The sequence below is a fragment of the Cydia fagiglandana genome, chromosome 3 (genome assembly GCF_963556715.1).
Source record: "Cydia fagiglandana chromosome 3, ilCydFagi1.1, whole genome shotgun sequence".
NCBI lineage: Eukaryota > Metazoa > Arthropoda > Insecta > Lepidoptera > Tortricidae > Cydia > Cydia fagiglandana.
The window spans coordinates 17,394,387-17,421,048 of NC_085934.1; the positions used below are offsets into that span (position 1 = coordinate 17,394,387).

At 36.1% G+C, this 26,662-nt stretch overlaps 1 protein-coding gene across 1 annotated transcript in view; it reads left to right on the top strand.

The window, feature by feature from the left end:
- LOC134680300 (cell adhesion molecule Dscam2) overlaps positions 1-26,662 on the top strand; it is a 212,826-nt gene that overhangs the window by 11,745 nt on the left and 174,419 nt on the right. The window contains exons 2-3 of the mRNA XM_063539410.1: positions 2,951-3,051; positions 18,750-18,921. Of these exons, the coding sequence (XP_063395480.1) occupies positions 3,006-3,051; positions 18,750-18,921 (218 nt within the window). The 5' untranslated portion in view covers positions 2,951-3,005. The remainder of the gene's footprint in view (positions 1-2,950; positions 3,052-18,749; positions 18,922-26,662) is intronic.

A 26,662-nucleotide genomic window follows, 5' to 3' on the forward strand; every position in this document is an offset into this window, starting at 1 on the left:
CCGACTTCCAAATCCCAAAGGAGGAGGTTATCAATTCGGTTGTATGTTTTTTATTTTTTTTATTTTTTTTATTTTTTATGTTTGTTACTCCATATCTCCGTCATTACTGGACCGATTTCGAAAATTATTTTTTTGTTTGTATGTATATGCATACAGATTGGTCCCGTTTTTGTCAAAATCTAGTTCTGATGATGGGATCCATGAGGAATCGACGGAACTCCTCAAATCTTAAAGGCATACATATGGTGATTTTTGTGTTTTTATCAACAAATCAAGCATATACATTCAAAAACGTGACATTTGATGAAGTGGAACTGCTGATGATGATCAGAACGGAACTCTTCAACGACGCATAGTTCACCTTTGGCGATTTGTCCTCTTCGTTATGTTTGTTAAGCAAGTTAAGTTTTTAAGCCACAATTTTGTCAAGCTTGAGTTCTGATGATGGGATCCATGAGAAATCGAGGGAACTCCTCAAATTTTAAAGGCATGCGTATAGAGATTTTTGTATTTTCATCAGAAAATCAAGCATTTTCATTAAAAACTGTCGCATTTGATGAAGTGGAACTGCTGATGATGATCAGAACGGAACTCTTCAACGACGCATAGTTCACGTTAGGCGATTTGTCCTCTTCGTTATGTTTGTTAAGCAAGTTTAGTTTTTAAGCCACAATTTTGTCAAGCTTGAGTTCTGATGATGGGATCCATGAGAAATCGAGGGAACTCCTCAAATTTTAAAGGCATGCGTATAGAGATTTTTGTATTTTCATCAGAAAATCAAGCATTTTCATTAAAAACTGTCGCATTTGATGAAGTGGAACTGCTGATGATGATCAGAACGGAACTCTTCAACGACGCATAGTTCACCTTTGGCGATTTGTCCTCTTCGTTATGTTTGTTAAGCAAGTTAAGTTTTTAAGCCACAATTTTGTCAAGCTTGAGTTCTGATGATGGGATCCATGAGAAATCGAGGGAACTCCTCAAATTTTAAAGGCATGCGTATAGAGATTTTTGTATTTTCATCAGAAAATCAAGCATTTTCATTAAAAACTGTCGCATTTGATGAAGTGGAACTGCTGATGATGATCAGAACAGAACTCTTCAACGACGCATAGTACATGTTTGGTGATTTCGAATTTCGATTTTGACTTGGACTGGGACCCGGACTCATACCCGGGTCCGGTTCGGACCCGGACTCGGACTCGGACTCGGACCCGGACTCGGACCCGGACTCGGATCCGGACTCGGACCCGGACTCGGACCCGGACCCGGACCCGGACCCGGACCCGGACTCGGACCGGGACTCGGACCCGGACTCTGACTCAGAGACCCGGACCTTGACCCGGACCCGGACTCTGACTCAGAGACCCGGACCTTGACCCGGAAAACCACTATGATACCTAAACTAAATAAACCACTATGATTACCTACCATAAAATGTGGGTATGATGATGCCAAACCCGTCCCGCTCAAACTCCCGTACACCGCACCGCATGCGCCGTTAAGTGGGTTAGGTTAGGTTTGAACTGCGAGTCTTACAGAAACGAAATGCTACTAGAAAAGTGGATTTGATTAGGTTCGAACTGCGATCCTCACAGAACCGAACTGCTATCAGAGAAGTGGGTTAGGTTAGGCTAGAACTGCGACCCTTACGGAAACGAAATGCTACTAAAAAGTACTGGTTTTACCTCCTTTTCTACATAGTGCACCATCTACCATAATATTTCACCGGGCCCCATAGAAGTCGGTTTTTTTTTCTTAAAAATTATTGTTTGACACATTATGACTTTTTTGTTTAATGCTTTAGCTGTTTATAATTTTGTGAGCTTAATGGATTTTTAATATCATAACATAACTGACGAGTCGATTTAAATATTTAATAATATTTGTGTCATCATCGTCAATATCGTCATGCCTTATTTACTTCCGAACTAAATATAAATTTCCGATTCAAGTATGCTAAAGATACGATATGAATCGGATATGTCAGTGTGAAAAGTGACGTTTCTTCAAACAAAAACGCCACTTTTGACACTGACATATCCGATCCTTATCCTATCTTTAACACATTTTTGACTAAATTTTTAAACAAGCAGAAACGCCAACAAGTGATAAAAGTGGAAATATTACTGTCTGTGGTTAGACTTGAACCCATGGCCTCTGGACGGATACTCCAGCGCTCTGCCATCTGAGATGATGATGATGAATTATCTAGCGCTGGAGTGTCGACCCAGATGCCGTGAGTTCAACTTTCATCCAACGCAGTAATTTTTCCACTTTTAAAATTTGTGACCTATCTTAAAGGTCGATTTATGCCGGTTAAATGTGCGTTTTAAAACTAGCACTTCAACCCCGCAGTCCCCGCAGCTTCCTTTCCTAACCCCCATCCGGAAGCGAGACACTTTATCAACGCCGGTACTTTAAAAATTCGTCGCGTTCATTTGTTATCGGACAAAATTTATGCCAGCCAGGATTAATTGTTTTTTTAATTCTCACGGCGTCTGTTATGATCTTTCTCTAGAGCCAATTTATGATAATTTTGCAGTCCTGGGACTCGGATCAATAAAACAATATTATTCATTTGAGCATTTTTTTAAAAAGATACATATAGGCTCTGTTATAAGTATTACGTAGCATGTCTGACAGCGATAGCTGAAACTCTCTCATCCTGGAGAAGAGGCTATGTTCCTAAATTAGTAGTTGCAGAATGAAATAAATTAATGGTTAGGTATAGGTTATAATCAAATACCTCCGTGATAAAAAAAAATGTCTTCTATATTTAAAATGACTTTTTTAAGTACACCCAAAAAACATCTCTCACACATTATATCTTTCTAATCTGCACAAGTGCACACAATCTGCTTAGGCACAGTCAGCAAAACAGCTTAAGCACTCTTGCATACAATACGTAATTGAACAAAAATCTTACCGAACTGTCAATTTGTTTCAGATGCCCAACCTCCAGTGTGCCACCAATAGCGATGTGAGCAGCCCGTGACGTCATCATGTGCTCGTGGGTGGTGTCCGCCCTGCTCATCCTATTTGCCATGGGTAAGAACCAAGTCTCGACATGCGGATGACGTCAAACCACTCATAGAATGATTTCAAATTTTGTTACTTTGTGCGACATGTCACACGAAAATTTTAAAACAAACATCTCCTGTGTGCAAAATTACGTAATTTTTACGTCATCCGCATGAACTGTTCGAGCCCTCTAAGAACAGTTAACCTCCTGACGACCCGCGTCCTACACGTGGGCTCCAATCATACCGTCAAGTTGACAGAGTTAAAAATCTGGCAATTTTTGATACCACGTCGTCAGAAGGTTACCTAATATTGAGTACAGTCGAAATTGTAAATACATTTGCAAAGAGCGTACCTATTTATTTTACCTCAGTCAGCTTTACTTTACTAACTTGATTGACTTGTTGAAAATTCATACGTAAATGTATTTAACACAGATTTTTTTTTATTAAGATAAAATAAATGAAATATTATTTAAAACGTTTCCTTGTAAGAATTTAAAAAGCAAATAGTCGGTTATGGCACAGTGTAAAAAGTAATTAAATTCAAATTAATTAATGTTGGTTTTATAGACTGTGTGCAAGAGCTTGATTTACCCAAATTCGTGTTGACAAATTAAGTTGTGACTCGGGGTCGGGTCGCTGTCGGGTTGGTGACTTTGACAAAAGAATTGCTCAAACTTTCATTGGAGCTGGTGTTTAATTTTAGATAACTTGCGAAATTCTACATTCAAGTGCTTGTAGGACCTTTCACTAGTTTATATCACCAGCATCTTTTCTTTTAAATTCATTGTTGTATGCCAAAACATCTCCAAGCATACTTTTACCTCAAAAAATCCGAAACTCACCATAGCGTAAATCTTTTCGAGGCGTGTATTCTGTATCCGCTGTGACAAGAATTCAACCATAATTTTACTCGTATACAGGTCAATTTAGACACGGTCCCATAAACAATAGTGCTCGCCACGCAATCTCGCTATCGATGGGCATACTCCATCAAGTTTATGCTTCACGGAGCAAAAGCCAGTCAATATTTTTACAACTCTAATCCTGACACAACAAAGGCCAGATTTACATCGAAGTCCTGTCAATTAAAATGGAAATTGGGACCCCAGGGCCCGGGCGTGTACATAAAACATGCAGCCAGATATCACTTGTTTGCGGATTTTTATACGTTACTAATTGACTATGTATTTTTTGTTGAATATTGGACATCGCCCGAAATGGTTTTCGACAAATAAAGCCTGGATTATGCACAATTAATCGATGCTTAATATTTTTTATATATATTATAGAATCCTAAGGATTATGTAGTCTTATCTCATAGGTACACCTACTCTTTTTCCTAATGCAAACGTCGAGGTCGACCGCATTAGGATAATTCTAGTTTTCTACGGCAGAGGTGACTATAGGTCGGTCTACCTAAAAATGGTCATTAAAGAATTTAAATCAAATTAGACTACATTTTTTTAAGTAATGAAATTTGCCTAAATGTAACAAGTTCAACGATAAAATCATGATCTGCTGATTTGTATAGGTAATCTCCAGATTGAAGTAATTATATTAAATTATAGATACCGTTATTTTACTTCAAGCACATTTTAATGAATGTTACCCCTCACTCACCTGAACTGCGAACTGACAAACACATTAAAATACAGTGAAACCTGGATGAGTGAGATCTCAAGGGGCGAGCAAATTTGTCTCACTTAAAGAGGTTTTCCACTTACACAGGCTCCCAGTTAGCCAGGTACAAATAAATTTCTGTCTCATTTACAGAGGGTTCCATTAATAGAGGTGAGAATAGAGTATATTTCAGTTATAGAGGTGGTTAATAGGGTATTTAGTAATTATCTTTAAAAATAAATAAGGTAAAATAATCCTTGTCCCTAAATATTTTTTTAGTCTGTTTAAATATTTCTTTGAATTAATTTTGAATGATTCTCCAAAGGATAGATATTTCAAAATTAAATTAAATTTGATATGGACTTCAATGCGTATTAGAAATTTAATAAATGAAAATTTATTTTTTCGTGTTACTTATCAAAATTTCAGCTTTCGTTTCGGTAGTTTTAACTACTTACATAAATTAACTAAATCAAACTTGAAGTTGTTTAGACACAATTAGGCAAATGCGGAATTTGTGGATTGACTAAGAGTTAGTAAGAATACGGAAATTGTTCAATGAAGTCCAAGTTAGAGAGGTCATAGATTGACGTTATCTCAGATACAGAAGTCAAATCCCTATAAAATTCCAAAAAACAATTAGGAAAATGTAATCTTATAAATATAGTCTCAGTAAAAGAGGTAAAATACACTCTCTGTCTCAGTTATAGAGGTAAATGTGACTATAAAATCACAATAACGAATCCCAGTTATAGAGGTTCGTTTTTTCTCAGTAACAGAGGCAATTCAGTGCTAAAGTGTCGGGACCGCACCATGAGTCCCAGCTATAGAGGTTTCTCACTTATCCAGGTCCCACTTAACCAGGTATCACTGTATATAGGGCTTACATAATTGAGTAGTTATGTGTAGTTCTTTTAAAAGACCGATCTTCTTACTCCTATAACTGTTCCCGAGTTTCCGGCGACTTGAACGGACTAACGGAAAACTCTCGAATGAATTTCGTAACGCACCCACTTGAAGCGATTTATTTCCGGAAAGTTGGAAAGTTTTTCTTTCTAAACTAGTTGCATCTAGTACGGTGTACGATTTTATGCTTTCTGTGAAAAATAAAACAGGTGAGTGCTAGTAAATTAGGTATTTGTTTTTATTTTTTAAGAATATTAAGAGTGGTGTAGCGTTTCAGAAGTTCCAGGTCGACTTCATATAGAAAATATAAGCTTCAGTTTATTAGCTCTGCATCCTTTTTTTCTTTTTGTTCGAAATTAATATAATATGATGATATATGTGTTGAGTTAGTATCACACGTGTGATACTAGGGCACGCCACGGGTTATATATTTAAAATAATAACTTTTTCGTAATGACTAATGAATGAAATAGTTTTTATTGCGCTACCGCAACCCAATTAAATATTAAAAGCAAAGTCCATTCCGTCACTAACGATGTGGTTTAAATATTTTAAGCTCCGAGTTATTTAAGCAGGAATGTGCAAAATTCCATTGCTCTGTGGTCTCTGCAGCCAGTCAGTCTTGATTGCATTGCCCAAAAATGTACTCGTATCAATGAAATCATACTATTTGGTTGTGATGTTGAAATTTAAGACTATACAGGATTTAGTTACAAGGGCAATAATACATATATTTATTACCTAAGAGCCAAAATTACACCTACATTTAGACGCATCGCCCTTGGTAGTTTATTCGCTCGAGAAAATATTAGACTGCTAAGAGATTATTTAAACTTAGCGACATTATTATATGTCTAGTCCGCTTTTTATCAACCCCGAAGAATGCTAATTAGTATAAATGTTTAATACACAGATTAATGGAAAAGTCTGGTAGCAACGAAAAGTTATCGCACTCGTTCGAGTTTTTCATGAATTTTATCATCTCATTAGTCTTTGTTTCGTCTAGACGAAACTGAGTTTTTGATGTTTTGAGGGCGTTTATAAATATTTAAGGTCTAGTTGGTACTTACTCGTTTCTTGCGAGTATGCATAATTTAAACATATCAAAATTGCCTAAATGCATATCAGTTTTCTTTTATGAGAGTTTTAATTGTAAACTGTAATATCTATACATAATTCTAGAAATAGAGGAATCCAAAGTAGATATGTTATTTAAATATTGACATTGAGTATAATATTATATAATGGGCTCTATAAAAATTGATCAGATTATATAATTATGTTACCTATCGTAAGAACGTTTTCACCGAGGCGATACGGAAAGCTAGTTATAAATAACTAAATACGCGTACTAAAGCGGGTTTTTGCGGTAAAATAAACATACGTAACTTAATTATGCGAGAGCAGCAGTCTTCTGGAATTTTATTTCAGTGAATGATATTGATATTAGAAGAAGAGTATTGCCTCGATATTATCTGTCGCTGCGATATAAACGCAACCCTGCCGGCGTATTATGGATGGCTTTATCCATCTTTATCCACGTGATAAACACACTTTTTAACACCACGGGATTACGGCAACAACGCTTTACATTATAGTTTGAAAATATAGGCGACACGAGACGCATAAATTTTTTGTCTATTCAAGCGAAGCAAATAATGACCAAAAGAGCTCTGTTCTGTTTAACAAAATCTAATTAACAGTAACTTCGCTTCCGTTTTCTTCGTTCCGTTTTAATGATAAACCTTAAACTGGCGCCCTCCGCTTTTCTCTTTCGCACCCTTCTTTATGGACCCCTAATGAGTTCGCCAGCAGTTTCATTAAACGTCGCGAAAGACTTGTTGTCCCTTGTTTATATGCTAATGATTTTTGCGTGCAAGATGAACTTGTATGTTGCCAAACTAAAAGCAACTTAAACATGACGCTGTAGAGTCGACATTTGGAAAAATAAATAGTATAATGAAAATGCAAAGGATCAGGTTAGAGTGAGTTTTTTGAGGAATGTCTTATTATAAAGATTATGGGTTAAGTTCTTTGTTGGATTTACAAAAAGGTTGTACACGAGGACGCGATCTCCAGGGACCGAAGGAAACTTTCATGTTAAACTTAAAATTATTTTCAGAATTTTCTAATTTATGTATGTTTACTTTTTAAGGAAAACTTTAAATTAAATAAAGTGAAGTGACCAAAAAAATATTTTTAAATCTGTGTCTTAGAAAAAGTAAATCTTTATCACAGTATTTAAAGCAACAAAAGATTAATTCAGACTATTAAGCGCTTAATTTAAGCTCGTCGCCTTAATTAAGCTCGTATTGACCACGAGCGTATATCGTTGAATCCTAGATTTTGAGCTTAGTTAACTCGCTCTAACACTTCATTAATTCATTTGAGCTGAATTTTCAATTCTGAAATGTCTATTAAACTTCATGTGCAGACTAATTGGCATTACTTGGTTATTGCAGCCCCAAACATAATAATTTCGATAATAATAGATGTTTAATAGAATATTATATGTAAGGTGCATTAGTTACTGTGTAAAACGAAACGTATTGAGTGAACAAGACAGTATGCTTCAAGATACCTTAGAAAGAAAGGGAAGAATGATTGATTGAATTTAAGAAATAGGATTAGGTTACAGTAAGTTGAGATATAATTCATTATGGCTGAAAACGTTGCTTCTGTTTTTCTATTCTTCATCGCACGCAAAAGTAATGACGCAACAGCGATGCAGCTTACTACGCTGCCGCGCTAAGCATAAGAGCAGTAACTCATTTTGAAATGTTTTTCAATTTTAGAACAGAATAATTATTTAATAATTATAATTTCAGAACATTTATCGTACATGTACAAAGTATACAATTGAAAAAAAAAATTCAATATGAGTTACTGCTTAGCTCGGAAGTAAGTACGTTTTACTTGACTTTACCGTCTTATAACTTTCTAAAGTTCAGTGATTGAAAAGATCCGTAGTTCTCCTGATTTTCTCTTGAAATACCTAAGAAATACACAATTTCAAATAAATCCTAAGTACCTACATTGCGTGGTTATCTTATCTTATTGTTTTCAGGGGCCCTTGGCGATACACTTCTACCCATAGGGATCTTTTACATTGCGTGGTAACTATTAGGTTGCACATAAACCGATTTTAGTTTTTGCGACATATATTCGATCCTTGTCAGATCAGTCAGATCACAGACGCCTGAGCGTTTCATCCCAATCGGATTACAGAAAAGACGAAGTCCCAGCGCGGTAAGGCGGGGTTTTTATGGGTTTATTTTTTTTATTTGGCTAGCAGTAAATGCCAATTTTGTAGCATAAATCATAGGGTTACACAGGTGTTTGTTCGAGATTTGTAACGAAAATAATTTGGACATGAAGAGAAAAGTGAACGATGCACCTATAGAACGTTGGACCTATTTATGAAATTGAAAGAATCAGGTACATAACACAAAGTTATATACTCGTATATTATCATAATCACGATAAGTGCGACATTTTTGGAAATCAATATTAAGAAGGTGCAAGTATAATTATCACAACCGCATGGTGTCTCAGGACCCGCTTACTGTGTATTGATTCGTGTAAGAATATAATTTACAGAACACATTTATTAAATAATATAATATTTTTACCTACTTATACAATAATTCTTTAGAAGTACGCCAAAAATGTATTTGAAATTGTTGCACATAATGAATCATTTCCTATAAATTTTTAAGTTGCACTACAATTTTATTACTATAGCTTTACTATAACAAATTTAATTTTCCAGCGCATTGGCGCCCGGGATAATTTTACAGCTGTACCTAACTAATGCTGTAAAATTCTCCCTAAATAAATAAATCAATTAAGTATTTTGCGATGAATTTGCGTCTTAAATTTAGCCCGCGTTGACAAAACTCTAGTAGGTAATTTTAGGAGTGGTGGAAAGGCAAAATAGCATCCGAGGCTTTTGTTCACTCCAGCATTCGCGCAACCCTCGAACAAAGCCCGCTGCCGCTATAACTCTCTAACCTTTTTAACTTTTTTACCCATTTTAACTTTTTCAAACAAAAAACCTGTGCATAACAATTAATTACTGTTTTTGTAGTTGTGTCAATAAATGATGTACAAACAAGTAAACGGACATAACAGAAATATGAGAGTATAATCATGATTGTTATTATTTTTACAGAAAACATGATTTCGGTTAAAATATACGAGGATTGATGACGCATGTAGTTATTTAGTAGGTATTAACTTATAATATAATTATTGCCTTATGAAAAAAGTGTTGTATACAATAGCTTGATAAAATTAAGCTTTTCAATCTCGTACGCACTAAGGCCACTCAGCAAGCTCCGTGGCCTAAACACGGTACTCGACTGAAAAGCTCTCTATTATATTACGATTGTATAAAATACTATTTATTAATATATCAATGAAAACGACCTTCGTTAAAATTTTAACTTACGTGTCAAGTTGTAACGAAATCAGGATCCCTATTCGACAAGCGACGTTTGACGTATCGTGTTGATCTCCCGTTGATGTGGGAAAAATCATAAGTTCTCGAATACGTACAATGTCAAAATTTGACATTAACAATCCACAGTTAGGGTGACAAGCATACCAAACCGAACCGCCCTTAGTTTAGAGTTGAGTTTTGGTTGTACCGAATGATATTATCCACCGTTGATGGAATCAACACTCAGTATGGAATAAAATCAACTGTTGATTTGACGTGGATGCGAAATCTGACAGTTGTACATGTCGAATTTGGCCCCCGGTATATTTATTTACATTATTGCCATTTCTCCAGCTCCACTATAGATACTATGGTCTCGTAGTTTTTAATTGGTTGGCACTTGATTAAGTACCTAGATATCTTCTTGTTACAAGTTATCAATAATCTATTTTTTAGAGACTATCAAGGTAGTTTAATGAGCCAAATTATGATGGTATGAAATAAATTATCGGCGCGATTCGGGAAATGAATTAGAGATTCACTAGATATGAAATAGTAAAGATATGTGACGTTCTACGGCAAAAGGTACCATTGCCCCGGCTGAATATTGGAGCGGCGTCAGCCGCCAGAAGGTACCTTTTGCCGTGGAACCTCACATATCTTTACTATTTCATATCTAGTGAATCTCTAATTCATTTCCCGAATCGCGCCGTATGTACATCACACAGATAAAAACATAAACAAAAATTGCCATAATCTTATAATTATACTTTATTACATTACCCTCCTAGTATTGTACAGTTTAATGGTATTCGGCAAAATCTTAGGATTAACATCTTATAAAGCTCTTAAGTTTGTCTGTATCGTCCTTTATTTAAGCCCCCAACTTTTGCTCCATAAACGCTTGCACTGCCGTGCCAGGGCAAAACTGAATAACTTATAAACTTTAAAACTTGCGCAATTGAGATTTTCATCAAGTTGTTAATTGTAGCTGTTTCGCTGCTGACGTGATTGAGCTCGCGATACGTTGTTATAAATTTTTGATATTTTCGTTTATTTATCAGATATCTTACGGCTCGATTCGGAAAATGAATTAGACTCACTAGATATGAAATAGTAAAGATATGTGACGTTCCACTGAAAAAGGTACCTTATGGCGGCGGGCGCAGCGATTCGGGAAATGAATTAGAGATGCACTAGATATGAAATAGTGAAGATATGTGACGTTCCACGCAAAAAGGTACCTTATGGCGGCCGGCGCTTACGTCGCTTAGCGCAATAATATTGGAGTGGCGTTAATAATAGCGTAAGCGCCAACCGTCATAAGGTACCTTTACCCGTGGCCCGTGGCACGTGACATATCTTTACTATATCGTATCTAGTTAATCTCTAATTCATTTCCCGGATCGCGCCGTTAGTCAGTAGGTACTAAGATATAAAAACAGGCTAAAGTATTATACGTTTAATTTCTTAAAAAAATCTAATATCTACACGTTCTATCCGATTTTAATACATTTTATTGGCGTGAAAATGGAGCCGCTGTTAGCCAAAGCTCAAAGTTTAACGATTTTAGGGCTCTACGCTGTAAAGTCTACGGGCTACATGGTTGCTACGAGTTTCGTAGCAGTTATGACTTTATACAAGTTTGTAGAGAAAATAAATGTAACATTATTTCGATCGTGCGTTTTCCCACCTCATATGTACCTATATTTATGATTTTTTTTTCAATTGTTGATTAACTTCTATTAAGAATACTCGTAACTATTTATTCAAATAGAGCGGTATACAGATTATAAGATTGTGCCATGGTTTGATCGGTCGTGTAGACGGCGTATTGTGCCAAGTTTTTATATAATAAAAAAATGATGAAAATGTTGAGATTTAAAACATAGGGTCTCTACAAGTCTTTCTTTATTTATATGTAAATCTTCAAATAGTATTACTTAGCTAAAACAGTGACGCAAATCATAACTGTTTCTTGCATTCTATTTTTTGGTACAGATATTGATTCTTTGTTTTCACTGCAAGATCTGATATATTGATTATTTTCGCTCTAGTGGACAATGTACAATATAACGGCACTTCTAATAATTTATACAACAATTATACAAGTTTTACAACAGATGACAAAACAGCAAATACCCTAAAGTGGTAATACTAAGTAGTTAATACTAAGTGTAACAATGTTTTTTTTTATGCTAGAGCTGACATATTCATTATTTTTATTGCTGTGGACAATGTATATAATGTAATGGAACTTCTAATCATTTATACTATTGTACAAGTTTTATAATGAAACGACAAAGAAGCGTATCCCGTATTTTTGAGGCATTCCTCTGATACGAGGGGCAAACTGAAAGTGTTTAGAATAGAAAAAGCTGAAGTAATTAGGACGTTACTCTTTATTTTAATGCGTGCTTTATCTCTTTCTGACCACGCGTACAAATTTTCATTAGGATAGGATTACCCTGAAGCGCACACAGCTCATTCTTCCAATGCCTTTTTTGTATGGCGATTTTAGGTCCACGGAGGTTTTGTATGAAATTCATGAGGTACCCATCGGGATTCAAGCTTTTATGACACAAAATAATTTAAGCAAGATTTTTTTAACAGTGTCATATGAATACTGAGGGATATCAAAAACTACTGATATACAATTTTTTGCCAGTATTTTTTATTAACCGCACAACTGTGCGATGTAAACTTTTGACGTCACTCTTGAATGACATGCTTCTCTATGATCATCCGTTGAATAACTACAAAAGCGATTAAATGTGTAATTTAAACGTATAACGTTGTCGGCTCTCATGAGCCGTGGCGAAATGCCGGGATAACGCGAGGAAGAAGAAGAAGAACGTTGTCTGTTGTCGAGAAAACTCCTTGTGACTCCTTACAAGGACGACAATGCGGATGGATGCGGATAGCATTGTCGTCCTTGTATAGAGACGTTGGTTTTCATTTTAATTAAATATGTTTTTTTTTCTTAGACTATTTTAGGATGTAATTCCAGCTAGTGATCTGTCTTATTTCACTAAATGCTAATTCAGTTCCCACAATGCTTTAATTACTCGTAATAAGAAATAATCGTCACAATTGACAGTGACTGAATAGTGAATGTTGATAGTAATGACCTTTGATAATTAATTGAATGAAGAAGAGAATGAAAGTTACTAACTCATAAAGTGATACAAAATACGGCTTAACAGGTTCTGTAATTTTATATTTTCCAACTAGTGTCTCTCTGTTTTAAATGGTTAAATACTAATTCCGTCCCCACAATGCTTTAATTAATTAGAATTAATCGTCATAATTGACGGTGACTGAATGTTAATTAAGATTTACAAATAAACTTTGATAATTCATTGAATGAAGAAGAGAATGATAGTTACTCACTTACAGCCTCGTAAGTCCCCGTGTACCTACTTTTGTTTTGTATCCGAGTTTTGAACTCACATAGAAATAAAAGAAAGTTTCAAATTCAAAAGCGCAAAAATTGCCATGGGTCTTACTCTTACGGACGTACGTGATACAAAATACGTTTTAACAGGTTTTGTAATTCAATATTATTATTATGTCTTTGTTCTTTTCTATAGTTTTCGGGGCTAGACGAAATCGTGGACAATTGGGAAAGTCATGAAAATGGGTTAATACGTTACCACATTTCTTGACCCGGGCGCTTATCTTCTATTACGATTTTAATATATTTTCCATCACGGAGCCGAGGCTAACATGTGGAGGACCTTTTGACACATTAAGGAAACGTATAATATATTACGATTATTAATAGTTTTGTGAAAGCTAAGCTCTAAAATGTTAAATGAAGACGTATTATAATTTTCTGCATGAAAAATCAGTCTATTAATAAATATGAATGCTTTATTTCACAAAATTTAGTGCTCATAAAGAACACAATTATTTAATTCTATAAATAAATATTAGAGGACAATTTATACTTTATACACAGATCGACCTAGTCCCACATGAATTATTCTCAATTAGGTAAGGCGTAGCATTATATACTTTAAATATACAGTACGGGCTCGATACGTTAATTGGATAATTATTAGGTATCTAATAATAGTAATAATAAACAATTTACGTTTTAATTACGTACGTACTCGAATTGCCAGAGTTCGTTTCAATTATAGATTCTGGGCCAAGAAAATAATTTCATATTTATAATTTAAAATCCCTAGTGGCAATAACTCGTGAAGCGGTTAATGTTAAATGAAACTGCGTGAACGTCAGCTGCCACTGCGTTGGTGGGTTGAAAACGGCAGCAATTTTTTTTGGTTTTTAACCGACTTCCAAATCCCAAAGGAGGAGGTTATCAATTCGGTTGTATGTTTTTTTTATTTTTTATTTTTTTTTATGTTTGTTACTCCATATATCCGTCATTACTGGACCGATTTTAAAAAATCTTTTTTTGATTGCATGTATATGCATACAGATTGGTCCCGTTTTTGTCAAAATCCAGTTCTGATGATGGGATCCATGAGGAATCGACGGAACTCCTCAAATCTTAAAGGCATACATATAGTGATTTTTGTGTTTTTATCAACAAATCAAGCATATACATTCAAAAACGTGACATTTGATGAAGTGGAACTGCTGATGATGATCAGAACGGAACTCTTCAACGACGCATAGTTCACCTTTGGCGATTTGTCCTCTTCCTTATGTTTGTTAAGCTAGTTAAGTTTTTAAGCAACATTTTTGTCAAGCTTGAGTTCTGATGATGGGATCCATGAGAAATCGAGGGAACTCCTCAAATTTTAAAGGCATGCGTATAGAGGTTTTTGTATTTTCATCAGAAAATCAAGCATTTTCATTCAAAACTGTCGCATTTGATGGAGTGGAACTGCTGATGATTATCAGAACGGAACTCTTCAACGACGCATAGTTCACGTTTGGCGATTTGTCCTCTTTGTTATGTTTGCTAAGCAAGTTTAGTTTTTAAGCCACATTTCTGTCAAGCTCGAGTTCTGATGATGGGATCCATAAGGAATCGAGGGAACTCCTCAAATCTTAAAGGCATACGTATAGAATTTTCTGTATTTTCATCATAAAATCAAGCATTTACATTAAAAACTGTCGCATTTGATGAAGTGGAACTGCTGATGATGATCAGAACAGAACTCTTCAACGACGCATAGTACACGTTTGGTGATTTCGAATTTCGATTTTGACTTGGACTGGGACCCGAACTCGTACCCGCATCGGAACCGGACCTGGACTCGGACTCGGACTTGGACCCGGACTCGGACCCGGACTCTGACCCGGACCCGGACTCGGACCCGGACTCGGACCCAGGCTCAGACCCGGACTCGGACTCAGAGACCTGGACCTTGACCCGGAAAATCACTATGATACCTAAACTAAATAAACCGCTATGATTACCTACCATAAAATGTAGGTATATAGTATGATGATGCCAAACCCCTCCCGCTCATACCCCCGTACACCGCACGAAATGCGCCGTTAAGTAGGTTAGGTTAGGTTTGAACTGCGATCCTCACAGACCAAACAAAAGTGGGTTAGGTTTGGTTAGCACTGCGGGCTTTACAGAAACGAAATGCTACTAGAAAAGTGGGTTTGATTAGGTTCGAACTACGATCCTCACAGAACCGAACTGCAATCAGAGAAGTGGGTTAGGTTATGCTAGAACTACGACCCTTACGGAAACGAAATGCTACTAGAAAGTACTGGTTTTACCTCCTTTTCTACATAGTGCACCATCTACCATAATTTTTCACCGGGCCCCATAGAAGTCGGTTTTTTTTTCTTAAAAATTATTATGATAAATAAAGTAAAAAGACAACTGATTACAGGATAGTGGTAGATTATGCGTCAGGTATTATTAGTCTAGTAAGGTGCCATTGCTAGGAGTAAGTATACCATAGTTATACAACAATAACATATGGTAATCGAAGAATAATTATAATATTAAACTAATTTTACGATTTAACTCGTGTATTCTTATATCTGGGAGACCGAGTTTTGACCGCAAAACATAAAAAAAACTCAAAGACCTAGCTAGATCGAATTATCGCCCCCGAAAACCCCCATATAGCAAATTTCTTCGAAATCGTTAGAGCCGTTTCCGAGATCCCCGAAATGTATATAATTAAATATACATATAAATAAACAAGAATTGCTCGTTTATATAATAAAAATACGTATACTTTTTATGTTAAAATTATCTTTCAGTACCAGTAACATTTTCGAATCTAATATTGACTGAACTACTGCAGAAGCACAGTACCTCTGCAGACGTTGGACAGTTAATTTGCTGCAACATCGGGCAGCAATTGAATCACAACCTGACTAACGTTTCTAGGCAGAGATTGGTTTAGCTTTGAACGGTTGGAGTTAGCACTGACGTCATATAACCTGATTAAAAATTTAGCATCTTCTGATTCTCTGATCTATTTGTGTTTACCATTAACTTGATAAGTATGGTTTTCATCATATCAGTATAATTTAAACGCATGAAATAGTAAGTAGTTCTTGACGTAGCAGCTAACATAAACAATGTATTTTGAACGATCTCTACTTCTTCGCAATACAAAACTGCAAAAGTAGACCGCATTTTAATATTAGCCTACCTAGGTACGGTAGGTGTCCCAGCTTAAATACCCATAAAGCCATAGAAAAGTGGATACTTATGTTAGGGAACCGACTGTACAAATATCATCGCGCGAGTTTTGACGTAATTTTTGTTAAACTTCAAATTAATGATGCAGTTTCTTAAAATTTACAGTCCAACCAGTAAGTACACCAAAATTAATGAACTCGAGCTTAAAAGTACCGTCTTGACCAAAAATGACATAACCAGTTCAATTTTTTTTTGAAAATTGGACCTTCTGGGTAAGATACAAAAGCGTAATTAAAACCGACACTCTGTTGTGTATTTGACGGTTTTCTCTTAACAAAAACCGTTAGCCCTAAGCACGGCGAATATTAAATTTGTTTAAATCCAGCTGATCTGGATCATCCGACGAGGATCCATTCATCTTGTTGGATTATCGTTTTGGGCTCCAACTTCTTAATTTGTGTAAACAGTTATTGTTATAAACTACGCTCTTGAAAATTCATCAAATTATGCTTGCAGTTTGTTTGGTGTTTCAAGATAACCCGAATTAAAAATAAATTGGAGAAGCGTCATCCAGTAAGTGCTTTCTTGTCATTTCTCCAAAAATCGCAATTGTAGTCCGTACCGGACATTATGCGGAAAATTCATTAGTAATACTTATATTGAAATTTATAGGTAACCCACCACGGTCACGCTATAATTATAATATTATCAAAAATGTGCGGATTACTTTCATGAAATATACATTCTATTTGTGATCATTATCCAATGATTGTGTAACAATCACAAATAGATGGATGACAATCACTTCTCAAAAGAATAGTACAAATTTCCATCGTTTCCTTGAAATTTTTACTAATATTTATTATTAATTATTTGTACTTATTTATATCTACAATTAAGTTCAAAGAAAAGTTTTGTTTTATTTGGATATCCATAATAGTAGCCTAATTTAAAAAAGGTGAAGATAAAATTTACTAAATATTTCGCCATTATTCCCCAAAAAGTATCAAGTAACACGGTTAAATCAACATACCTAATTGAGAAATCAATAGTCGCCCCAGAAACCGACGATCCCGTCAATCCGGTCTCGAGTTAGCCGCGATTCGCCGAATTAGCAGGCGGACGGACATGCATAATACGCAATTTGCATTTCTAACTTGGTGGGAATACACTCATATTATTCTTTAAATTCATTCATTTGATAAGTGGGTTTTATTCAACACCTACACAAACACATTAGGTATAACTTTTTCGGTCGAGTCGAGTGTGTAATAAGAATTTTGAAATTCGTTTTAGGTTTGTCATTTGTAGAACGATAGCAACTTCTAGCCTATAGCAATTGGTAAAGATATTGACTGTATTTGTTAAATTTTTAGCTTTTGTAAAAAAAATATTTAACTATTCTTTGTGAAATAAAGCGATAACATTTTAAAACACGTTATGAAAATGTATTCATATACCTACCTAATATTTACTGTAGAGAATTGCGTAATAAAAACATGAATATGCATTTTTTAATGATTCAACATCGACGTGGGTGAAAGTAGCATAATTTACGTGATAAAACCTTGCATGAAATAAAAACCTCGGTATGATTAATTACTTTGGAAAGTAATGCGAGAGTTTTACTGCCAGCGTTGTAATAATACATGGTATTTAGCAGTAGTTTAACATAAAAACTTCAGTCCCCCTTATGAGAAGTAAGTACGATTAGGTGATTTTTTACCTTAAGTTAGCCTAAATCCAATTTTTTACTTACCACGACTACTAAACTTTACTGCGCACTCTATTTGATCACAGTTAACCTAACACACTTCTCCTCGCTTCGCTCGGGGTCACACCTCTATCATTCGACTTTGGCAGATTACAGTAAAAACAAGTCTTAACTAGTGAAAGCTCGTTTTCCCTATTCAAAACTAGTTTTGTTTAAAATTAATTTAGAATAATCAATGAAAAAAAAATTAATTTTAGCTAGTGAAAACGCATTTTCTCTAAAAACAGCTTTTTACGGTAACATATACACTTCATTTTAAATTACCTACTATAACTGAAAAAAAAACGTTATAAAAAAGTAAATTTGTACATGCTCTCAAGCAATATTCGAATAATAATGTAAGTAATTACCTGTTAACTCGTGCGTTTTTGGTCGCAGGCGGCGAGGGCCAAGAGCACGGGCCCGTGTTCCTGATGGAGCCGCCTTCCCGGCTGGTGTTCGCCAACAGCACCGGCGCGCAGGTGTCGTGCGCGGCGCACGGCTTCCCGCCGCCGCAACTGGCATGGCAGATGCCGGACGGCGCGCCGCTCGACGACGTGCCTGGCCTGAGGTGAGTGTGTGGCAGTGAGTGTCAACAGCCAGTGAGATGCGCGGCCCGTGTATCTGATGGAGCCACCTTCCCGGCTGGTATTCGCCAACAGCACCGGCGCGCAGGTGTCGTGCGCGGTGCACGGCTTCCCGCCGCCGCAGCTGGCATGGCAGATGCCGGACGGCGCGCCGCTCGACGACGTGCCTGGCCTGAGGTTATTGTGTAGTGAGTGTCAACAGCCAGTGTGATGCGCGGCCCGTGTCTGATGGAGCCGCCGTCCCTGCTCGCCAACAGCATCGATGCGCACTTGCGCAGATGTCGTGTGCTGTTTCCTCACACATATGTAGGTATCTCCAACTGCAACATAAACTTTTCTATATCAGACTTTCGCAAATTGGGAAGTAGATTTAGGGGTTTGCGATAGATTTACGACAGAATCAGCATATAACAGCAAATAAACTGAGTCACTTGCGTGAAAAATATTGGAAAATTAATAGGGATACATGAGTACAAATGTTGTATAACTTTCTTACAAAAGACTACAGTATAATGGAATAACTCATTTTGAATAAGTTTACTCCTTTGAGGTTTCACAAAATGAAGTACGTGACTTAGAAAGTAATATGAAGAAAGTCAACGTGAACCTAGGGTATTTGCATGTAGTTTAAACTCCATAACATCGCTTGAATAAACCAAGCTGTATGTGCCAAGATATCTAGCCATTCACAGCTTTAAAAGGCACCCTGCTTTTTAAAGCACTCCGCACGCACTGTGTAGACGGATCTTTTCTACTTTATGAGTCGTTATTATTAATACCTAGACTTAGGATTTGCTCATACAAAAGCACACCTAATAAATACTTAAGCAGCAATGATCATTTAAAAAATTATAATGGAATAATACCGTCTTATACTCCAATATTTTGTAAAAATTCACCTTGGTGACCCATTCATTTCCTTCTTATAGATACGTTCAAAACATGATATGAAGTAATGCTGTCCGTCATCATTGTGTACAGTCGCCATCAGATATATAGGAGCGGCCAAGGCGCTCGCAAATATCTGAACACGCCTCTATTGTCAGGGCGCTAGAGTGCGTGTTCAGATATTTATGAGCACCTCGGCCGCTCCGATATATCTGATGGCGACTGTACATACGTTGAACTGAAATATTTATGCTTTGTTAGTTTTCCATTTCGCACTTCTACGAAACATAATACAAAGGTAGCTCAATTTATTCTAAAATATATTCAAACATTTCCAGCCGATACTTCCGCGAACACCGAGCTTCTTGAATAAGTAATCCAAAAATCGAATTGACACCGAGCTTTGAAAAACACCCCGCGCCATACATTTATAAATATCTGGGCTCAGGTGCTGAGAACTCTTTATTAAGGAGATGGGCTACGTGCTTCTTGGCTGACATATTGAGCTCGATACAGAATTTGGTTATACGCTGCTGAATTCCAAGTTTTACTCGCAAATTTATCTACGTGGTTTTTACCTGGAATTTTGGTGTCTGGGCAGAAAAGCAAACGTGGGCGATGATTTGATGAAAATACCTACATACAACTGATATTTCTTTGTTGATGGTTAGTATCATAAATAATTTTAACATCTAAAATTGCATGTTTTCGATCTCCAATGGTATCGAACGTCAGTTACCAGTCATACATATTCAACCACATTTCCGACATCGGAACCTCTTTACCATACATTTTCCCTGTTTGGATGTATTTAACTGCTTATTATTCAAAGCGGAATTCAGTAGAGATGATAATTCTGGTTTCTGGTATCACCAAAAACATTGTTTCGTTGCTTATTTATTATTCAATTCTATTAGTCTTAAATATACTTCACAATTAAACATACGGAACGTCAAATAACGCGTAAAAAGCTGCGTAGTTACCTTGTAAATCACATTTAGTAATTGTTGAGCATTATTAGTATTGACAGATGTAAACTTTAATGTAATATAAGAGAGTAGAGACTGCACGATCCCACAGTCAAACCGTGTAAACTAAGCTGTTTTGTGGGACATTGTATCTGTATAAGCTGTATACTTTTATGTTAATAAATAAATAAAATAGTGCACCCACAAAGAAACATTACTTTTTCAATATCAACCGGGCATTCTAGAATTTAAAAGCATCATCTGATTATCCTTTTTATTTAAGAGTGTAAGTTAGAAAAGTTTAAAACAAAGAAATCACAGCTACCAGTGATCAGTTTCTATTAAAACTTTACCAGCACTACAGGTAAGTTTGAAGTTTTGAGACAATGCTATTTGAAAATTACACCACAAAAACTTAGTAACGTCTAACTCAAACATCTGCTTAGTATTCCATCTTCAAATCCTCCAACTACGCCCAGGATTGAAACTTAGAAATTGTAAAAAGTTATCAAACAGGGGCGTATAAACGATGAGCGCATGGAATATGGATCAGGTGCTTTGAATAGACTGTATCGGGAGCTAAGCAATTATAGAGCCTTAGTCTGGTGATATACCAGTTGTTGTGCTAGTACCTACTGATAGTGTTGTGACAGGATACTCTGAAATACTTAAAATACACAATGAAAACTTACAAATTGTAAAAATGTCATCGTATCACAACAACGTACAAAAGGCGGAATAAAACTTATAAAATCTTTTCTCGTACTTACCTCACATTAAGGAATTCAATTTCAGTATGATTTCGTACCTTGTCACATTGACAATAGCATGAGTTCCCTAGCGACTTTCATAACTAGTTATTGTCACACTGAAAAGGTACAAAATAGTACGTAGGTAAATTAAATGCTTTCACTGTACGTGTAATTATATTGATGTTATTGAGACGAGAAACACCGATAACATATGTTTAAAGCTTGAATGTAGCTCCAAATTCGACCTGGTATTCTAATGTAAGGTCAGGGTTGTTTTGCCTCGAGGCAGTATGGATCAGCAGTTCGCTTTAGATAAAGGCGGATATCGGTAGCCATCTGCAATTATAAGACGCTGCACTATGTACAGGAAATTGGGAACGGAAGCGAAGCCTTGTCCCAATTAAACCGTGGAGGTAACGTATGGGAGAATGTTAGACTTCTGGGAAGAATATTTCCTTTCGATTTGTATGTTCTCGCATATTGGGATTCGATCCAATTACGTGCACGTACTCGTTGAAATAAATAAAACTTTTGTATGGCTTTTTGTGTGTTCTGAGTAAATAAAAGTTTTGGGTGACGACCTGTCTGGCCAAGTGGGTAGGTAGAGACCCTGCCTATGAAGCCGATGGCCCCGGGTTCAAATTCTGTGGTAAGGTCATTTATTGGTGTGATGTGTGTTATATTTATTTATTTTATTATTTGTTGAAATAAACTTACATTGTTTAAAGGTTATTCTTATAGTTAATGTAACCAAAACCACTGTCTGGATTTCAAATTATAGGAATGTTGCTCATTCAGACTTCGATAAACGACTATTTCCTTAAAGGAATCTTAACAAAATAGCTACCTTATGCCGGGGTTTTAATAGCTTAAATCGCCTGAGTTGGCTTCCAATAGCACCATGTCCGGGCCAACAAATAAATGGCACAGCACGTCCTGCCAAAGGTGCTTCAGCGAACGTTCAGAGCTGCCATTCACCGAAACACCTTACTCAATGATTCGCATCACTTACCTACCAGCATTGGCGAGTCGAACGATGGTGTTCCGTATCACTTTGAGCTCGAAATCGGTAGAAAATGCGAGCAGTCAAAGAGCGAGCTTATACTGGTTCATCTGTGTTAATGTCGCCTTCGTTTGGTAAGCGATTATAACAACACTAGGACGCATCTAAACGTCGGCGCCTGATTCTGTGCACGTGTTCTGCGTGCCAAGTGAGGCTTTGCAAGCTGAGTTTTTTCAGCTTAGTGTGAGCCAGTTCCAATATTTTCAAACGGTTACTAGAACGGCTGATTGCATTTACTAGTATAAGGTATAGAGAACGAGCATAACTTGCAATCTCTCAAGTTTAGTTTCAATATTTTAAAGGGTCATCATATTACAATATCAATGAAAAGTTGCTCGCTTCTATAGAAATGCCTCCTCAAAGGATCTCCCCAAGGACCGGTTCGTGCGCTAACCCTTATCTAATCAAGGCCCTACCGACAAAATTTTCGAACCTCTGTCATATATTTGACATAATAACTTTTTATTTCGGTTTCGTTGCAAAACCTATGTAAGACTAACAGGAAAGGAGTAACACATTAAGATATTTATTACAGCTTCATATTCAATCAGCAACATAATATTTACTAAAAAGTTGCTCACTCTAGATATTTTATATTCTCATTTTTTTTTAACAGAAAAGGTTCCGGTTTGATCACGTCTGGATCATCCTGCGTCCCGAGGCTGTGTCAGCAGTACATTGATTTACTTGATTTCATTATAATGAAATACAACCGTTGCGCCATTTTTAACCGACTTCCATTTCATAGAAGGAGGAGGTTCTGTATTCGGTTGTGGCTATTTTTTTTTTTCTATGTACGTTCACCGATTACTCCGACATCCGTAGTCCGATTTGAGTAATTCTTTTTTTGTTTGAAAGGAGCTACCTCCGAGTTGGTCCCATTTTAATTTGGTTCTGTTCTGATGATGGGATCCATGAGGAATTGAGGGAACTCCTCAATTTTTAAAGGCACATGCATAGTGATTTGGGTGTTTTCTTAAGCAACTCGAGCATTTTCTCGCGAAAACCGCCACTTTGATAAAGTAGACCTGTAGATTGTTTTGATGATAATGATGATGGTTTTTTAAATGTAGTATGTTCAGCGATTACTCCGGCACCTGTGATCCGATTTGAGTAATTCTTTTTTTGTTTGGAAGGAGTTGCCTCCAAGGTGTTTCCGTATTATTTTTGGTTCTGGTCTGATGATGGAATCCATGAGGAATTGATGGAACTCCTCAGTTTTTAAAGGCACGTGTAAAGTGATTTCGGTGTTTTCTAAAGTAACTCGAGCATTTGCTTCCGAACACCGCCAATTTGATGTAGTGCAAGTGTAGCCTTACCACGAGTTTGACATTGACATATTCGCTAAGTTAGCGATGCTAACGACCATAACTTACTTTTTATGCATCTCGCTCGCACTAATATGCCAGTACGAGCGAGATGCAAAGAAATTAAGTTACACACAAGCTAGCGAATAAATCAATGTCAAACTCTTGGTAAGCTGGTAAGGCTGCTGATCGGGGGTTAGGGTTAGGAGTTAAGGGGTCGGGGATTAAGGGGTCGGATAATGGTGGTTGAAGGGCTGCTGGTTCAGGGCCGAGGGGTACATGGATTAGGGGTGGTTGAGGGATTGGGTCAGTGGCGGGGCGGAGGATGGATTTAGTGTAGTGACAGGAATTAGGATTGTTCATTTTTTTTAGACCCCCATTTTTATTTTATTTTCTGAAAATATAGGTTAATTTAAGATACCAATTTGAATGATTTAGTAATTCGTGGCTCGGTTGAGTATTTATAATTTATTGAAAATATGAGATACGACTTTTCGTAAATTACATGTCGTCGGCTGATTAGGATAATGCACAAGCAACAACAAGCATTAAAAAAATAGTTGTCATTGTCAATTGATTGTAATGTCACCTGTCGACAATGTCAGTGTCACGAGTTTCTATAAATAACAATCGTCTGGAATGGAAAACTCGTTTATTTTGAATCATTAATTTCAAAATACCTACGCTATAAATTTGAGAAAGCTGATTCCAGAAATCTGCCTAAGTTATATAATATAACTTAGTTTTATTGGAGTATGTATCCATATAGCATCCAACTCCAACCATAACTTGGCTGAAATCAAGGGAGCAAAAATACAAATGTAAGTTACCTACATCATATATATATATTTTAACTGATTCGATTTGTAAGAAGATTGGATTCATAAAATCGTTACAAGCGTCCATTGTTAAAGGTAGCTTAGCACCCAGTGGGTGCTTTCTGCCGGCTTGTCACCATTGTTTGGATATTGTACTACATACTTATACTACTATATTAGGAACATGCCAATTTTGCTAATTATATCCTATTATTTCAGGTCATCGTGATTCCTATTTAGATACAGCTGTGAGATATGTAACTGCACTTGGGCCCAGAACAAAGTTGAGCATTTTGTATTGAAACGAACGTCATATTAATTATTAATCGTCGTAATACTTTACGACCGTAAATAATGCCTGGGAACAGAGTAAATAACAAACCATACACTTCTCTTCTGGATGGTCAACAAGAAGCCATCATTGTCAGATGCTCGTGCAGAACATGATAAACATACATTTAATGTAAAGTTACTATTTTTTTTGGAAACATATATAATATATTTCCCAAATTAATAAAAAAGTAGGTAAACAAAAACATGTTTTATTATTCACAACTCTTTATTAAGTCTTGTCCACCATGATATCAGCAGCTTGAACTGCAACATGTACCTGGAAATTAGAAATTATATCTTATTAAAGCAGTTTCAGGCTGAATTTTAAGTATGGCTATGTATTCTTGTATATTCCTTCTTTCTAGTAGGCAACCATCTCTGTTTAACGGTTTGCCTTTAGATACTCTGGCTACATTACCACAGAAAATAAATAGATACCACGACCCTACCAATAAAGTGAGCTTTTAAATACTTAATTGTAGTAAATTAATATTAATTTATACTTACATCAACGTGATTCTCACAGCAATACTGTGTGTAACACGTGAAGTAGGTAGGTATTCCAAGTTTAATTCACGGCACCATCTTTCACGTCGTAGGTCTTCGTGGATTCGAACTATTATTTTTGTGAATCATTCCCACACATAGGAACAAGGTTTTTGATATATTATTAAGCAATGAAATCTACTGTTTAGGTATTAATTATAAATCAAATTGTAACAAACAAGCGCAGCGGTTTAACTGAAAAATTTTGTTATGACAATCGATGACAATGATAACTTTGACAATACGTGAGTGACGGATTTATTTACTATGGTTCGATAACTTTTATTATGCAATGACTTTACATTCAGCCCAGGAGAAGGTCAAACTAAGGTCATAAGGATATTTGTTGAAATATCTTCAATCCTCAATTATTATATCGCAGCAAATGTCGGAAACTGTTTAAAAACCTTATATCTCGAAATGGTTTTCGAAATAGAACATTTGAAAAAAAATGAACAATCCTAATTATAATTTCCCAGATGGACTCGAGAAAATTCCTGATTATATATTTACTAAAGTAGGTACACGAATTTAGTGTTAATCATGATGTTGTTTTTCATTCATGCGTCGCGCTCTTAACAATTAAAACTAAAAATGGAAAAATAAAAACTTTTTACAAAAAAAAGAAAACCGACTTCAAAAAGGATGAAATAAAATATTATCCTTTTTAAGTATATATGCGTTACCAACTGATATGTTTGAAGTCGGTGCCAAGCCAATATGTTTATGACTATAAATCCCATTAGAACTGTACTAATAGAGTCTGTGCGGAAAGAGAAGAGTCGTGGCAGAAACGGGAACTAACATTTTAAATTTTATATGGCAATCAAACCTTTGACACCTGTCTTGTAAAAAGTAAACAAACTTCTGTCAATGTATATTTTTATTAACAAAAACCGCAAGTTTTATGTATAAAATATTTTCAAAACACGATAAAACCGTACATAAACCACAAGGAAAATTATATTTAACATTGTTCGGTTTTGTCAGCGGGAAGAAAACTGCTAAAAGCCGACTATCGACTTACAAAAAGTCGCGGAACGTGTTTCC